Source organism: Diplotaxodon limnothrissa, linkage group LG18 (genome assembly GCF_057381915.1).
Source record: "Diplotaxodon limnothrissa isolate DT_005_m linkage group LG18, D_limnothrissa_male_GT1.1, whole genome shotgun sequence".
In the NCBI taxonomy this organism is placed as follows: Eukaryota; Metazoa; Chordata; class Actinopteri; order Cichliformes; family Cichlidae; genus Diplotaxodon; species Diplotaxodon limnothrissa.
In genome coordinates this window covers 10,266,708-10,284,645 of record NC_140613.1, presented here as the reverse complement: position 1 = coordinate 10,284,645, position 17,938 = coordinate 10,266,708, and the positions used below count along the sequence as shown (strand labels likewise).

General features: G+C 40.3%; 1 protein-coding gene across 2 annotated transcripts in view; it reads left to right on the top strand.

Moving 5' to 3' along the window:
* Nucleotides 1-17,938, top strand: part of mppe1 (metallophosphoesterase 1) — a 39,535-nt gene that overhangs the window by 16,403 nt on the left and 5,194 nt on the right. The window contains exons 2-7 of one of the 2 annotated variants that reach the window (XM_085378217.1): nt 623-1,022; nt 1,151-1,259; nt 3,156-3,259; nt 8,088-8,168; nt 13,152-13,260; nt 13,597-13,677. In XM_085378217.1, coding sequence (XP_085234343.1) covers nt 772-1,022; nt 1,151-1,259; nt 3,156-3,259; nt 8,088-8,168; nt 13,152-13,260; nt 13,597-13,677 — 735 coding nt within the window. In that variant the 5' untranslated portion in view covers nt 623-771. Of the gene's footprint in view, nt 1-606; nt 1,023-1,150; nt 1,260-3,155; nt 3,260-8,087; nt 8,169-13,151; nt 13,261-13,596; nt 13,678-17,938 lie in introns of those variants that run through there. The other variant, XM_085378218.1, reaches the window with a different exon arrangement.

The following is a 17,938-nucleotide window of genomic DNA, read 5'->3' as shown; positions in this document are numbered from 1 at the left end:
GGTTTTCTTTACTTAAGTAAAGAACGTTTTTACAAGTTTGATGTTATTTTGCCACCTCTGGTACTCTATGATCATATGTGACATCTTTCTTTTTGTTTTCAATGGCACAGGGCAAGCTGGTGGTTTATGAAATAATACTCTGATAAATTCATTAGCTGAAAGACAAGTTAAAGTTGGTTTATCATTAATGTTTTACAAGAGTATGGTACTCCTATGGTCAGTTTATTATCACCAATTAGCCTACAGTCTTTGGACTACAGGCATATATATATAAAGGCTTGACCCAGTGTGGAGCCTGAATCCAGAGGTATTTAAATTAGTTCCAAAATAATTTAAGTTTTAGAAACTTTCTGAACCTTAAGAAAGCCTAAATATATACTATATACTGCACTACAGAAAGCATGGAGTTTTTGTGTCCCCTAGATATCGTGTCACCCGTTTTATTTTGAAAACGCACACCGGATGTGTTGTTTCCAGCTTAACGCATGAGAGCCTACGACTTAGAAACAGCGGCTGGCGGCTGCTCTCTCTCTCTCACTGCTTTCCCCTTGAAATCAAGGCGCATTTTAAAACTTTGTTTTTCTTTCTCTTATTTTCGGAATCAACCGGACTCCACGCGAAGCCTGTTTTTATCCAGATGAGCTTGCCATGAGCATCACGCGGCTGGAGACCTAAACCGTGGGGTCTGGACGAGGTGAAGATGCCTCATGGACCGCTCCATCACCGCCAGTGCGCCAGTTCAGGGCATCCCGAACGCCGAATAACAAAGAAATGCCGAGGTTTAGCGTCAAATGGGTGGTTGCGGTGGTGCTGATTGGGGTGGTCGGCGGCGCCTTCTTCTTCTGCGAGTATCTCATCTACTTTCCGACCATCCTCAAGTGCGCCTGGCCGAAGATCAGCCATGCTCGCGGCGGAGAGGGCATCGACGGCCACTCGGTGGACTCTGCGGTCCGCGCTATGGTGCTGTCGGACACGCACCTCCTCGGAGCCGTCGGAGGACACTGGTTTGACAAGCTGAGGAGGTAATAATTCATTTGCATGTATTCTCATATATATTTGCCCTCCATCCGTCCGTCTGTGCCCGGGGCTCTGCAGGAGTGATTTGTAAACAACAACATCCAATAACGCTGACTTGTGTCCAAACGCGCAGGGAATGGCAGATGGAGAGGGCTTTCCAGACCGCTCTGTGGCTGCTCAGGCCCGAGATAGTCTTTATTCTCGGGGACATCTTCGACGAAGGCAAGTGGAGCTCGCAGAAGGTAATGTAGAGCTCCCTGTTTTTCTTCTTGCATTGCTCTGCACCCCCCCATTATGATAATTATGATGGTGTTCGAGTATGTGGATGCAGAGCAGAAGCTCTGTGTTCTCTGGTCATAATAATCCTAATCTTATTACCATCCGGGCCCAGAGGCTGCAGGTTTTTGAGGAAAACAGCTGCACCAGTTATCCTCTGTGTTGGGGGGGAGCTTCTGGGAATGCTCAGAAATCTATTACTGGGTTATAAAATGGAATCTGTCAAGACAGATAGAAGCAAGTGGAGCGAGAGGAACACAACACAAAGCCTCAGACAGTAAAATCTCCTCTAATCTACTTTTCCCTCCACCCACCCACTCGCTGATTCCTCCTCATTTTCACTCTTTGAATGGCAACTCTTTTAATTTGTATTGTGTTAAAACAGGAAGGGCCTGCGTGTTTGAATTCACGCTGAGAGTACTGAGACTTGATCTGCAGCAGGTGAATAGATCAGTCTGTCATTTATTTCTTTTGCTGGCTAATCATTTGCCTCATTTGTGTCTGAGGAGTTCCTCCTGCAGCTTAAGAGGACATCTTGAAATTAGTTATTGTGGTTAGAGAACTGGCCACAAGGGCAAAGGTGTTCAACGTACAGTGGTATGAAAGAAAGAAAAGCATGATGATTTTAGCATTTGTGGTTGATTCACGACGTGACTGGCTTCCACTTGAAGGATTTAGAGCTTGCACACAGAATAAAATATGCTAAGAGTAATAAATGGTGCAAAATTGTCCCCATTTTGCTCTGCTAACAGTCCAAAACCCTACTTATTTAAATTAAATCAGTATAAAGAGTAATATAGAAACAAATTGGCACATTTCAGACCCCAAATTCAGGAGCCGTGTTGGATGTTTGCTTGATGAATGACCAACAGTTCCATAACCATTCATTCTGCGAGCAACCTAACTGATCAAATACTTCATCGTTTTGGTTGTAGCCTCAAAAATTGTCCCACAAAGAAAAGCTATTCAGTGTAAGCAAAAAGAAGCGTGTTCTCAAATATCATTCACCAGTTTTAAATTTGCAGAGCAAGAACGTCTAAAAATGTGAAGCTGCGCTCAAATATGTTTGGTTTCTTTTCTGTCGACAGTCTCACTGTTTTGAATGAAAATCAAGGCGAGGGTGTCGTATTCGCCTTACAACTGACTTTAAAGATCACTCTGTTAGTGAAATAGTCTCCTATTTGCTCATTCTGCAAATCTACCAAGTGTTTATTTTGTCTCAAGCCTCAGAAATTGACCAAAAACCAAAAGATATTGAACATATGGTGTTAAAAAATGAAGAAAACCAGCTTATCGTGAAATAGAAGAACTTGAAAACGATGATATTTGGTGTTATGTGCTTGATTTACGATTTGTTTGAGGCATCTTCCTTCACTCTTTCTTTTGTAAATGTTCGGAAAAACTGCCGGCTTTGTTTATCCGACAGTCAGACAACCAAATATTGTTTAACTAAAAATTACTAAAAAGAATCAAATCTTCTGCTTTTTTAATCCAAATACTTTCCCACACACTCATTAATCCCCTAAATCACCTAACTGATTAATAAATAGTTACATTTAGTTTGAAAATGTGGCCAAATCAGAGATGAAAACTGCTCCAAATTCCCACATCCTATAAATTCTATAAATAAGAGACACGACGTATGAAACCCACAGCACTGATGCAATTAAAGGCTGTTTCTGTGTGCAGTTTCAGTCCCGCAGAAGCAAAACTGAATCTGAATGAAAGCAACTCATCTCAGCCGCCCGTGAGGGCTGCTGGGCGACCCTCAGAGATCCCATTAACGCTTGTGAGCTTCTTCGGGGAGTTTTTCTTGTTTGAGGCCTGAAACTTCAGCTGTGTTCGTGTCGTTCTCTCCGCAGCACTGGGAGGACGACGTGCGTCGCTTCCACAGGATGTTCAGACACTCCACTGACACGGAACTGGTTGTACTGGTTGGAAATCATGACATCGGTTTCCATTACGAGTAAGCACATTCTGTATGCTATTGTTTTTCAGTTTTCATTACATAACCTTTACTCTGCGACCGGTTGATCTGGTTTTACTTGGCCTTTGCCTGAGGGACTTCTCTATTAAGCACAGGTTTTACCTCTGACTCAGTATGAACGATTTTCAGCGCTATTCTTTGTTGCCCTAGTTACAGAAATACCTGCCTCCTTGAAAAGTTTTTAAAGCAAGAGAAACATTAAATGTGGCACCCAAAAAAGTCAATAACTGTCTTTCCTACTACTACACCGCACAGCAAGAGGACTTTGTCTACATTACATAAACTGCAAGGAGGCGATTGAATATTTCCATGAGGCAGTTTTAATAAGACAAAGCAGTGGCTGGATGCATCACATGCAGTCAGGTCTGAAGCCATCGCTGGAGGGTCTTTGCTTTGTCTTGTTGCTGTAGCAGTAATGTGGTGCTTTCACCGTAGTATATATTAACAAGTCACATTAAAAACTAAGAGATTTACTAATATCGGTGTTAAAGGTAGTGTTTTTATTGGAGGCAGTCTCACATTTCCGTCATGCAGCTTGGTAATACAGCAAGCGTGTATTAATCCACAGATGAAAATATTCAGCAACAAATACACTGCTTGAGTATTGTTTGCTGGAAGCTACAGCTGTGCCCAGCTGTTTCAAGACAGTACTGAGCTGTAAAGAGGGAGGTTTGTGCTACATGTTAAATATTGACAGACTAATGAACTGCTGGTATTGTTCGTTTAGGGTTAGGTTCACATCAACCCATTTGTATAGTAATTCCATCTGCACGACCAAATAGAAATATTACAAGAGAAGAACTATGGAGGAATAACAGGCAGCATCGTCTACTTTTTGAAAATAGTCTCTTTTGGCTTCTGGCTAAAATGCAACTTAACCCCAACCCTCTGCGGTTCACTGGAGATCTGATGGATGTTAACACCAACGGCAAAACAACAGAAAATTCAATGTCTGATAAACCGAAGCGGAATGCATTTTCAGATACATTATGCAAAACACAAAGTGGCTGTAAAAATAAGTGTTAAAAATAAATAAAATCAGTAAAAAGATTACATGATTATATTGATAGCAGGTTGGATAAAAAGAAGGAAGGAGACGCCACGTCTCATTGAAGTGGAACTGCAGTTATGTAGTGCTGACCAAGAACATTTACCCAAACAGCACTTTTATTTTTTATACTTTAAGCGCTTAATCTACCTCACATCCACGGCTGCTTTAGACTCACCAGTTATTCTAACGTGCATGTCGCTGGGCACAGCGAGATCATGCAGACTCCACACAGAACGGCCTTGGGAAGGTTCAGCCTTCTTGCTGTGAGGAGATGTTGCTAACGGCTGCACAGAAGATCTTGATTCTATAAGTCTTATCTTTAACGACAAGTTATTTCAGAGACTATAAAGAAAAACAATCTGCATCTTCTAGGTTCTTTGTGAGATCAAGTGCATGCAGTATTAGAGAAAGGAAAACCAGCAATTCCTTATAAGCAAAGAACATCAGGGAGGAAGATGTCCTGATGACCGGTTAGGGAATGAGGGGAAAACAAAGGTACAACACACAGAGACCACAAACAGCAAACAGGACAAAACTCACGCCACAGCAGAGGGAAGAAAAAACGTTTATGACATTATTCATAATAATTAGATAATATAATAGCAGCATATAAACCAACTCCATATGGAGTGAAGAAGAAGTGTTCAGTGTATCATGGGAAGTCTTCCATGCATAACTTATGGATGGCTCAAGTTCACCTGATCTTGCTCTAACTAAAGATTTTAAACATGCAGTAGTCAAACCCCTGATTAAAAAACCTGCTCTTGATCCTACGGTTCTTGCAAATTACAGGCCTATCTCCAAACTACCTTTTCTTTCCAAAATTCTTGAAAAGGTAGTTTACAGCCGAATAATGGCCTTCCTGGAAAAGCAAAATGTCTCAGAGGTTTTCCAATCTGGTTTTAAACCCTTTCATAGCACTGAATCAGCCATTTTAAAAGTTTTTAATGACATATTTTTAGCTACTGACGCTGGGGACTGTGTTGTTCTTGTGCTTTTAGATTTAAAAGCTGCGTTTGATACCGTGGATTATGCCATTTTATTCTCTCGTTTGGAGCACTGGTGGGCATTAGGGGCACAGCACTGGAGTGGTTCAGGTCCTACTTGGCGGGGCGAACTTTTTGTGTCAGTCTCGGTGACTATGTGTCGTCCTCCGCTCCCCTCTTGTGTGGTGTCCCACAGGGCTCAGTTCTAGGCCCCCTCCTCTTCTCTTTATATCTGCTTCCTCTTGGTTCTGTACTGAGAAAGCACGGCATTGCTTTCCACTTTTATGCTGATGACTGTCAGATCTATGTCCCTCTAAAGAAAAAAGGCAGATACCTTACACAGCCATTACTTCAGTGTCTCGATGACATTAAGGCTTGGATGTCTCTTAACTTTTTAAAATTCAATGATAAAAAGACAGAGGTGATGGTTTTTGGTAGCCCCACCGAGACCCCCAATGTGTATGTAGATTCCCTGACCCAGTATGTTAAGCCAACTGTCACAAACCTGGGGGTCAAAGTGGACTGTGATCTGAAGTTTAATAATCAAATTAAGGCAGTGGTAAAATCTAGCTTCTTTCACCTCAGGCAGCTGGCAAAAATAAAGCCAATTCTTTCACGGCAGCACTTTGAGACAGTGATCCACGCCTTTGTTAGCACTCGGCTGGATTACTGTAATGCACTTTATATTGGGGTCAGCGCATCATATATTAGTCATCTACAAAATGCAAAATGCCGCAGCTCGTCTTTTAACTGGCACTCGAAAGTTTGCGCACATTTCCCCTGTTTTAGCTTCACTTCACTGGCTGCCCATTTCTTTTAGGATTCATTTTAAAATTCTTTTATTTACTTTTAAAGCTCTCCATGGCCTAGCCCCATCTTATCTCTCTGAGCTGCTACAGCCTTATACACCCACCCGCTCTCTCAGGTCAGCTGATCAGCTGCTCCTGAAGATACCCAGGACTGGGCGTAAACTTAGAGGAGGTCGTGCTTTTGCTGTAGCAGCTCCAAAACTGTGGAACGAGCTTCCTTTAGAGATTAGACAGGCCTCTTCTTTATCTGTTTTTAAGTCACTCTTGAAAACCCACCTCTTTACCCTGGCCTTTGACACCACGTGAGATGTTGGTTTTTATTTTTATTTCAGTTGTTTTTAGGTGATTCGATGCTGTTTTATCTTGTTTTTGTTTTAATATAGGGCTGTTTTAATTTTATGTTTTATGTGTTTTATTTATTTATTTTGCTGTTTTCTGTTATTCTATTGTTTTAACTTATTTTCTGTACAGCACTATGTTCCTGTGCTGGGTATTTTAAAGTGCTTTATAAATAAAATTGGATTGGATTGGATAACTGTAAAACAAAATAGACACACTAAATAAATCACAATGTGCCCCTCATCGAATTTCCTGGTCATCTTACAATATTCCTTCAGACCTACACAAATCTATACAACATCTTTTAGGTGCGAGATACACCGAAAGGAAAGCAACACAAATCCAAAGAAGATACTTTGTTCAAGCATCGTTAAATTGGAGCCAAATAGTGTGCAAACCTTTGACATGTTTTCTCAGCATGCTTTTTAAACTATTGAACAGATCATTTGATCTAATTGATCAACTGTCGCCACATCCTCCCTTCAGTGCAGTTATGACACGGTAGTTTTTCTTTTCTTTATGCTCTAATGGAAGTTTCTGACAAGCACGGCTTCTCCTCCTATACGCGGCATGTTTGAGAGTGTTCAAAGACAAAACTCTGGACATCAAGCTGTCTCAAGTCCAAGTCATGGAAAAGGCTTTGAAATGGCGTTCACACGCCCCACTTTTTTATGTTGTGACCCATTCAAGCAGGGAAAAAATGGCAACTCGCAGCCCTTCATCAGAGGTGACACATTCCTGTTAGCACTTGAAAGCCAAGTTTTACCTTCTTTAAGCGTCATTTTTATCACCCCGATGATGAGAAAATGTCAAATATTTTACAAGACAAAAGGAGAGTTAAATGGCCTTAAAATTAAAGGTAATTTTCTTTTCTTTTTTTCCCTCCTTAATGGCTAATCATCTTGCAACCCTTCATATTCAGCTGTGGCCAGTTATGACAGAGCCCACTGATTTCAAAGGCCATTAAGAAATTATGTTAATATGTGCTTTTTTTGTTTTGTTGGTTGGCCCAACGTTTTCAGGAAGGAGATTTATTTGTTAAAAAAAACCCTGATAAGATTTTGTAAGATTGTGGTGATATTCGGAGCAAAATTAAGAAGAAATCTAAAAAGAAATTATTAAAAAAAGAAGCAGAAGATGAGCGATGAAGAGATTTATTTATTTCGTCACTGCCTTTGTTAAGAATTCCCATAGAAAAGTCATAAAGGAAAAAGATTTTAGCTTTTATTTTTAATAAGGTGGTTTCACTGAGGTTTTATTGTCTTTCTGGTAATTTCTTTAAACTACATTTTTTGTGATGGATTGCATTAAATTGCAGAAAAGTTGTGTTCATTGTGTCCAGCATGTAACAGCCTTCTTATAGGAGACTCTTTTCTTAATTTCTCAGGGGAAGAAAACACAATGTCATGCTTCTTTTTTTTTTAAAATGCTTGGTATTTGACATGTGTGACTCAGAAATGTGAGCTTTTGTAGACATGCTCCTATGTGGTTTGATTCTAGCCGAGCAGCGGGAAGCATGCTGGCACAGCTGTTATGTAACGGTGCGTGATAGACAGGCAGACACGGCAGACTGAGCAGCAGGTTTTTGTGCTGTGTGATGAGCGTATTGTGTCTCCCTGCAGGATGGACTGGTTCAAGCTGCAGCGGTTTGAGAAGGTCTTCAACGCTTCCTCCACCAGGATCGTCACCAAAAAGGGCGTCAAGTGAGTGACGGGAGGGTGAAACATAAATGTAAACATAAAAACTGGTGACACGCCTGCAGGACAAACATGTGACTCAGCATGCGGGAAGGTCGACGGTTTAATCCCCTGAGTCGGCCTGTGCCACAGAGGTGCTTTTAGACGAGCCAGGCAACTGTTCCCGAGGTCTTAATTGTGTGTCGGGAGATTGCGCTCAGTTTTAAAAACAAAGTACCCTCCATAATATGATGGATTATAAGATAGGATGAAGATGAGACCCTTTAATATTCAACTACTGTGAAATTCTTGTGTTCAGCTTTAAACACAACTTGTTACAGGACAGCTTAAATAAAAGGAGAAACGCTCAGGAAAATTAGATACAGTCTTGTTTGTAGGGTTTACCCGTCAGGACATATTAGCACGTCTTAAAATGACATAAATACAACCTCACATGAACAGCAACCTATGGCATGTTGCTTTTTTTCGGTTTATGGTGAAGTTCACAGTCAACTCAATGATAGTAAGTTGCCCTGGCCCTGTGGCTGAAAAACAACCGCAAATCGTGACTCTTCGATTGCTGTGTGTGGCAATCAGTGCGAGGCGTTTCTGTTGATATGCTGTGTGTGGGTTTTGCCAGGGGGTGCTGCTTTATGACCAAATGTCCACTTTGGTTTCATCTGTCCACAGGACATTGTTCCAGAAGAGGTTTGTTCAGATGTAAACCTAAGCCATGCTGCAAGGTTTCTTTTAGGAAAAGGAAAAAAAAAAAAAAAAAAAAAAAAGCCCTATTAAATATTAATAAATTGTAAAATTATAACATGTGGGAATGATTTCCTCCGGCAGTCTAATCAGTCATTTAAACATATTTGAAACAGTGCCTGTTAATAATGGTGATAAAACAAATGAGTCGATAAATGGACATTTATTAGTTAACATGGTAATTTATGGCATAAATGAAGCAGTCACATGGAAAAAGTATGGCTTATATTGGGTTACATATATTTGTTAGGTTTGCTGATTATCAGAGCTGCCTGTGGGAGTAGCAGACATCTTATTTTAAACTTCTTGTTGGTCTTTTTTGCCACTGAAATATGGTGCGCCATTAGGCCAAGATCTAAAGAACCCCTTAGAGTCTTCAGGAAAAAGACTGAAGTCTGTAATAATTTGAAATAAATCATTAGACTGCAAGGAAAATTATGTACAAGTGGCGGAGAATTCAAAGTGACTCCCAAACTGTGCAGGACTGCCAGGCCCAGAAAATTCAAAAAGAAAACTGAAGGAACACAAATGTCAGGAAGAAATCTGCAGGTAACAGCAGTCAGAAAATTGGACCTGTATGCAAAGCATGCCAGGAGAAGAGCCTTTGCTGTCCACAAACAACGGTTTGTGTGTGTGAATACGCAGACAAAGAGCAGACCTGTGGAAAAAATGTGCGACATGCTCAGAGTTAGGATGCATGTTTGGCACAGAGCAGAGACAGCCTCCAGGAGAGGATCATACCAGCTCTGAAATGTTATGGTTTGTGGCCCCTTCAGTGCCTTAGGAAATGGGCAGCTTGCGGTCATTCAAATATGAATCCTACATCATACGATGGAGTGTTCGCTGCCCTCTCATCTCCACGCTACTCCTGGGAAAATAACAGAGGCAGCCGTCAGACACACCATAATGCAGCAGACTAAACTAGGAAACCGGTCGAGAGACTAACGTGAAGCCACGCAATTGTCCAGTGTCGGAGAGAGCTCCACCACACTCTCAAGTAGCTCCTCCGATGAGGCCTGATCAGCTGCAGGTGTGTCATGGTCTTCAGGTGTGGCCAATCACCTGCCAGGGCCACACCCACCAGGCCTGAAGGTGCCTGTAAACACCTGCACCCACACACCTACATACACACATATCTACAAGCAGGGAGAACAGGGACAGTGAGAACACTGGACTCCCGGCAGATCGTTTTCAAACACACCGCTGTCTTTCGCTGCTCAGGTTAAATATATATGAGTCACTTAGATAACTTAAAAATGTTATTGTTTGGCTTTTTTTTTAGTATTTTATTTGTTCCTAAGTAAATCCGTTTGGCTGAGATTAAAGTTATAGTTTTTACACAGCTGAATAAACGTCAAGCAGACAGCTGATTATCAGAAGTGTGAGATGCTGGAGAATATACTCCAGTGTCCTGTTATATTTTAGATAGCAAGGAGTTTATTAAACTTCACCGAAACAATCTGCAAATTTCATTAAAATGTAATAAACTATCATCTTGTCTTTATTTTTAGTTAGCACATACCTTAAACACTTAAAGCTGTAAGCTAATGATAGTTATATAAGAGCAGATGCTGCTGGTGCAATATGCTGAACGTTTTACATCCAATGGATGATGATCTGATTAGTCGACTAATCGCAAAAATAATCGGTGACTAGTCGACTATCAAAATAATCGTTTGTGGCAGCCCTACACACAACACAGCCTAGAATAGAACACTGAAGGCATCCAACTAAATACAACTAAAACTTGAACCATAAGAACAAACAAGGCCCTTTTTACTTCTAGAAGGAGGGAGGGGGGGCTAAATTAAAGCAACTCCTCTATAAATAGAAAAACTAAGAACCAACTGATAAGATAAAAGGCTCACCCAGGGAGATAGTGAGGAATATAAACAAGATAACATATAATACAAAAGAAACTAGGAACAAAACTCCCACATAGATTATTCTAAAACCAAAATGAATCATGAACTCACAAAAATTCAAAAGCCAACTAAGTGATCGCTGAATGCGTATTTACCAGAATTGTGCTGAAGGTCACGGTCATATTTGCCATTTTACAGGCACTGTTCTGTCAGGTATTCGCAGGAAAGGGAAACAAATGCAGGGTATTAAGTCAAACACAAGGAAAGACAGACGGTGATACAGTATGACTTAAACAGATAGGAGCTGAGGCTGTAAATAGACACGTGAGGCTAACCAGGGAGAGTGGAAACACCAGCCTAACAATGCACAGCTTAAACTAATTAAGACAATAACACAAGAAGTAGAACTAGCAACAAGGCACCAGAGAGAGCAGACTTACAAAATAAAACAGGAAGTAACTAAATGGGGACTCACATAACAGAGACGACAAAATGCAAGAAGACATTAGGGAGGCAAGAATAACGTAAAGAATCAAATATCTATTAAGAAGTCTAAAAACACTAGGACAGCTAAACTAGCCAAGCAATTCAAAAAACTAAAATTCAAGAATAGTCACGGAAAAGACTAAATAATAATGAAAACTCTCCAAAATATCTACGAAACTCACAGACCATGAGATTTTTCCATTTCCTCAAGAACTGGTCAGATTTTACTGAAACAAACTGAGGATTTTTATTTGTCATTAGTTTGTGCAATTCAGCCAACCTATGAGAACAAAACGTATCACTTTCTTTTTGTACTTCACACATTACAAAACCTGTGATTTGTGGTGGATCGAGAGCTAGATGAGCTACTACGTCACTGGCATTCTGGTTTCTTTGTGCCTCGATGTCACACGTTCTCTTGTCCACGTTCGTTTATAATTGTCATCGGTCATCATGTGTCATTTAGTATTTTCATTTGTAGAGATAAAACGGAGCTTAATGACTCCAGTATACTTCTAAAAATAATTTTTAGGCTTTAGATTTTTACAATTCTTATCACCACTTAATGATGCTGACAGTGAACCGTGGCTAACAGAATTAGAGCAGTGCTGCAGAAACCTGGGTTTAAAATGTTTCTGCACAAAAGATTTCAGACAAACTAGTAACAGGATGTGTGTTTAGATTTTATTTAAAACAGAAGCGTGGAAGTAATAAAAGATTGTGATGACTTGTGACTGTGCCAACTACACGTTCCACCTACAGGAGCTTCTCAGCCATGAAGCTCCCGGTCGGCATCCTATTACAGCACCAAGTTGGAATTCAGTGAGCTTTTTAGAACAACCCATTCTTTCACAAATGTGTATCCCCCCACTCAGGATTGTGTCAGAAGGCCATCTGGTGTAAAACTGCTAAATCAAAACATGCAGAAGTACCTGCTGTGATAAAGGAGCAGCTTTCCTATTCTTTCACAAATGTGTTTAAAGACAGACAACAAGGCTGGGGGCTTGATTTTATTCCAGCAAAAATCACCTGAAACACCTGAAAAAACGCCAATTAATTGCATTAGAACACATTAGAACGTCTCTCATAGATAGTGATAATGTGCAGTGTTCTTGTATGAAATATAATAAGGTCATAAATGATCCTTGAAACTCTCGACTGGTCACTTTAGGGTTAAAACATCCAGTAAATGCTTGTGCTCCCTGCAGCAGTGCTGTAACATATTTGCATTTGTTGCGTTACATTTACATGAGAACAGGCCTTTTGTTGTGTTGTAATATATTATAAAAGGATCTAAACAAAAAGCCCAGAGAATGGTTATGTGCTTCTCCCTTTTTTTTTTTTAGCGGCGCTGATGTAAAACGCCCACAGTGCAGCAGTGTTTGTCCTCCATGTGAGCTCTAGTTTTAGGATCTATTTAAAGCAGCTGTAAGCAATAATTTTATAATAATGTATCAAAGGTGACGTGAAAACATTGTGGCAATGCGAAAAAAAAGGAGGGCCACACATACACAGAGATTAATGCTCTGGATCCGCAGCTCGCCCTCGCCTTTACGGGCCCGGCTCATTGTTTTACTCTTCTGGTTTACTCTCATCACACGTTTTCAGCTCACCAGACAGCAGACGCACACAGTTATCCGCAAGCTGGCGAACACAGAGCCAGATATTTCCCTCTGGAGTTGGTAAAAAACAGAGAGTGAATATTGGACTTAGATTTGTCAGGTGGCCAGAAACGCAACTCCAAACGAATTCAGATGCGGCTTTGAGAACTGCAACTGTTTTCTAACAGGTTCGCCATCTACTTAAAAGCCAATGATACTGGGATGTTGTTTTGTTGATAACGATGCTTTTCCTACATTTCCTGCCAGACTAACTGAGAATCTCCTTCTCTCGTCAGTTTTCTGCTGGTGAACAGCGTGGCCCTGCACGGCGACGGCTGTCCCATCTGCCAGTCGGTGGAAAAAGAGCTGATCAAACTCTCCAGGGACCTCAACTGTTCTCTTCAGGTGGGAGGAAAATTTCTAGGAGTCTTTCGCACATTTTTACACTGTCAGCGCCTCGAATGCACTCTGCCACTGGCACTCGAGATGCACGCACAGAAAATTAAGACGTACCCGGAGCAGGTGTTTTGATCTTCTTACACATCCAGTGTTTATAAAAGCACATTAGAAGTGGCGCCTGGTTTGTGTTTTTAGTTTTTAGGGGGGGGGTTTTCTGCACACAGCACCAGAACCAGAGGCAGTGTAGCGATATGAAATAAAAATGTTACCTGATGCTTGAGGATGCTTTGTGAGGTTGTGGACAAGACAGCTGATGAATTCTTTATGTTTTCTCCTCTGCAGAGCGCGCAGTCAGGGAGCGGAGTGATGGACGGCTGTGAAGGCTCGCAGCTCTACCCTCCCACACCCCCCATCATGTTACAGGTAAACTGCATGACTCCACTCAGACTTCATCAGAAGCTGATAACATTTAGCAGCGGAAGACGTGATTAGCCTTTTCAACACTCGCGTACCCGAGCGTACACTGAATGCGTTATCGGTCTTTGTTATGGCCCCCGAGTGGCGTCCCAGCTCTACGCTGTGGACGAAACAAAATCCAAACACCTCATTTTGTGCAAAATTCAGCTGCCTGTGCTGGATACAAAAGAAGGGAGGGAAAAAAAGTTCTTTTCCAAAGTTGTAGTCTTTTTTTTTTGTCTACGTCTCTCTTTTTGTTTTCCTAAGGGCAGAATCTTCTTGCTGCGCTCCAGCAGAAGAAAAACAACACAAAGACCTTCACAAAATTTCTTTCTACAAAGTAGTATTTCTGGAAAATATCCTCATGGTTTCATTTAGAATGCTGAAGTCTTCACATCAGCTTCAGCTATGATAATAATAATAATCTCTTCTCTGCTGTGCAGAGCGGTGCATGTCTGTCAAACTTGAGTCATGCTGGGAAGGTATCGCTTCCGGTACCCAATCTGTTTTTCAATGTACAAAAAAATCATTTTGTGTTCTTTGGTGTGCATCTGCTTTTTTTCTTCCGTTTCTATTTTCTCCGTTTCCTTCCTGTGTCTGTGTTCGCGTTTACCTTTGAGTTTGGTTCTCTGTGCGTCTTGTTGTGGTTTTACTTCCTGTTTTTGACCTATTTAATCAGCACTCTGTGTATATCTAGCTGTGTCTTTCTTTCTGTCTTTGCTGGACTGTCAGTTTTCCCTCCTGAGCTTCTTGCCTTCATCCTCTGTGCCTCCTGGCATTCCTGGTTAGTTTCGCTTTTGTGACTTTGATGTTTTCCTCTTTGGACGATGGTTAATCAGACTTAACATTTTATACTTAACAGGGACCTATCATGCGCTTTTCCATCTCCATATTTCTACTTTTGCTTTCCACATACCACAGTTGCAAATAATTTCAAAAAATTGGCCCCCAGTTCAAACTGTTTCTCTCACTTAACCTCGCTTTCTTCTAATTGGCTGCCCCTCACAAGCAGAAGCTTTCAGCAGGAGGCAATGAAGGTTTCAGTGGTCACAGCCAGAGTTGTCTAAGAATACCACAATAATATCACATTAAGCCAATAACAGAAAAAACAAAACTGCGTGAAGATGGAGCTCTTGGCTCACAGGGATCACTTATTCATACACTGATCTCAATATTTGAAACTGGGAATCTTAAAAAAGGTTATCAATCATTGTACAGACACTGACAAAAAACTACAGTTTTTTTTATTATATATTGAAATAAATGGTGTAAAACAACCAAATAAAATTTCAGCCAAATGTTATATAAAAAAAAAATATATATATATATATATATATATATATATATATATATATATATATATATATGTTTGCATTTTTTGAACAGTATTTGTGATCCAGACGTGTACCAAACGTTCACGTTTGAAACTAATTTAACAACAATTTAGGCTCAACAGCTGCACATCATTTAGAGCTTTTAGGCCTCCAATCAGCAGAAAATATCTCAGCGGAGTAACAATGAATGACTGAAACGAGGCTGAATTTAAATGTTTGCATCAGCCTTAAAATACGACTTTACCCGTCCTAGTTTTCAACCAAATTTAGAGATAAAGGTGATGTTTTTTAAAGGTTAGCGATTGATCGACAAGACCCTGAAAACAGCGTCCACTGATTGCTGTGTGGTTTGCAGGGATGTTGGGTTAAGCTGTAAGTTCAACTCTATGAAATGACCATTACACGCTGCTTTACAACAGGTCTGCAACTGTGTTTGAAGCTGACATCGAACAATCTACTTAAATGCTCTGTCAGCTTTTTTTACATTTAGGAGACGTGTCTGCATAAGAGAATTAATTATCTATTTTACAAATATACGATTTAACAGAAAATGAAATGAGGTTCAAAAATGTTCGACTCTCTAATTACCTGTTTAGAAAACTCAAACTTTAATTCCATCGTAGTACAGACCTGCAGAAAATTAGGGAATATTTACTATTTGTGAACATATTGTCTGTCTTATGAAGGCAGTAATTCATAATAACACTATCCTGTGTTATAAAACTGTGGCAGTCACCTCTCTCTCCAAACCCATCAAATTATGGCATCTGATGGTAAAATATGCAGCACAAAGGTCAGGTGTTTTATGTTTTAGTTGATCGCAGAAAACAGTTGTGCCTGTAAGTGAAGCGCCCTTGAAATTGCATTAAATAGCAATAGAGATTAACTGTCATTTGCCTATGACACTGCCTTTATTAACTTTATTTTTTGAGGATGGCGGGCTGCTTGTGTGTGCAGATCTGAAAAGGACAATATGTGCTCCTTTTTGTGGCAAAGCTCAGTTTTGAATGTTTGAGAGAGACACACCACATTGTCAAAAGTATTCACTCATCCATCCAAGTCATTGATTTCAGGTGTTCCAATCACTTCCATGACCACACGTGTATAAAATCAAGCACCTAGACATGCAGACTGCTTCTTGTGAAAGAATGGGTCACTCTCAGGAGGCGATTTACAACCTGAAGAGGTGACAAAGCGCTAGATCTTTCAGCCCAATTCTACTTTTTCTACATAATCCATCATACAAAATGTAATCAAATGGAAAAGTCTCTTTTTTTTAACTTGTTTTATCAGTTTTAATCTTTTAACTTTATGCATCAAGCAAAAATTTAATTATATGCAACATTCTCTGACTTGAATAAATTAGTTTAACATTTAAACCTATTTTCTACACATTCCAGCACATAAAATAAAATATTTTTTGTGTTTACACTCAGTCTTTCAAATAGATGCAAGTAAAACACAGCAGAAAATCAATAAAGTCAAAGACTCAGCGGTCCTGTTGCTCTATTTTCACCTGTAAAGCAGGACTGGGGTAGGCGGAGGTTTACCCTGGTTGCAGGTGTGCCGCGGTCAGTTGAAGAATCCGCGAGTTTCTCTGTGAATTTCTCATTACGTCGTTGCGCACTCGGTGCTTGTTTGGAAGTTTAGGGGTTTTTTTCGCTGTAAAAAGAAGTTTTCTTCCCACGCACGATGGACACTAATGTTTTTGTCACTTTTTATGGAATCAAACTCAAAGTAAGGTCAGTACTTCCACGCTTTAAACGCTGCACGCTCATACTCTCTCCCACAATCGATGTGATCCATTGTTGATCTGCACACAGCTGTTGTCACTAACGGCGCACTCGCTTACGTCACTGTCGTGAGACATTCTTGCAAAAAAATCACGGTTTTAGTAACGCAGTAACGCAGCGTTCCTACGGGAAAGTAACGGTAATCTAATTACCGTTTTTGCAATAGTAATCCCTTACTTTACTCGTTACTTGAAAAAAGTAATCGGATTACAGTAACGCGTTATGCCCATCTCTGATGCCAACTGTGCAGTCCAGTTATGAAATTTAATAATAACAATAACAAAGTGGAAGTGAACAACAACGAGACCACCTAAAATCACATAATGGGGTCAGTGGATGCTAAGGTGCATACTGTGCAGAGGTGACAACTATCTGCAGAGGCAGTCGCTACCAGAGATGGGCAGTAACGCGTTACTGTAATCTGATTACTTTTTTCAAGTAACGAGTAAAGTAAGGGATTACTATTGCAAAAACGGTAATTAGATTACCGTTACTTTCCCATAGGAACGCTGCGTTACTGCGTTACTAAAACTGTGATTTTTTGCGAGAATGTCTCACAACAGTGACATAAGCGAGTGCGCCGTTAGTGACAACAGCTGTGTGCAGATCAACAATGGATCACATCGATTGTGGGAGAGAGTATGAGCGTGCAGCGTTTAAAGCGTGGAAGTACTGACCTTACTTTGAAACTCGCGGATTCTTCAACTGACCGCGGCACACCTGCACCGGGGTAAACCTCCGCCTACCCCAGTCCTGCTTTACAGGTGAAAATAGAGCAACAGGACTGCTGAGTCTTTGACTTTATTGATTTTCTGCTGTGTTTTACTTGCATCTATTTGAAAGAGTGAGTGTAAACACAAAAAATATTTTATTTTATGTGCTGGAATGTGTAGAAAATAGGTTTAAATGTTAAACTAATTTATTCAAGTCAGAGAATGTTGCATATAATAAAATTTTTGCTTGATGCATAAAGTTAAAAGATTAAAACTGATAAAACAAGTTAAAAAAAGAGACTTTTCCATTTGATTACATTTTGTATGATGGAGTATGCAGAAAAAGTAGAATTGGGCTGAAAGATCTATCGCTTTATCACCTCTTCAG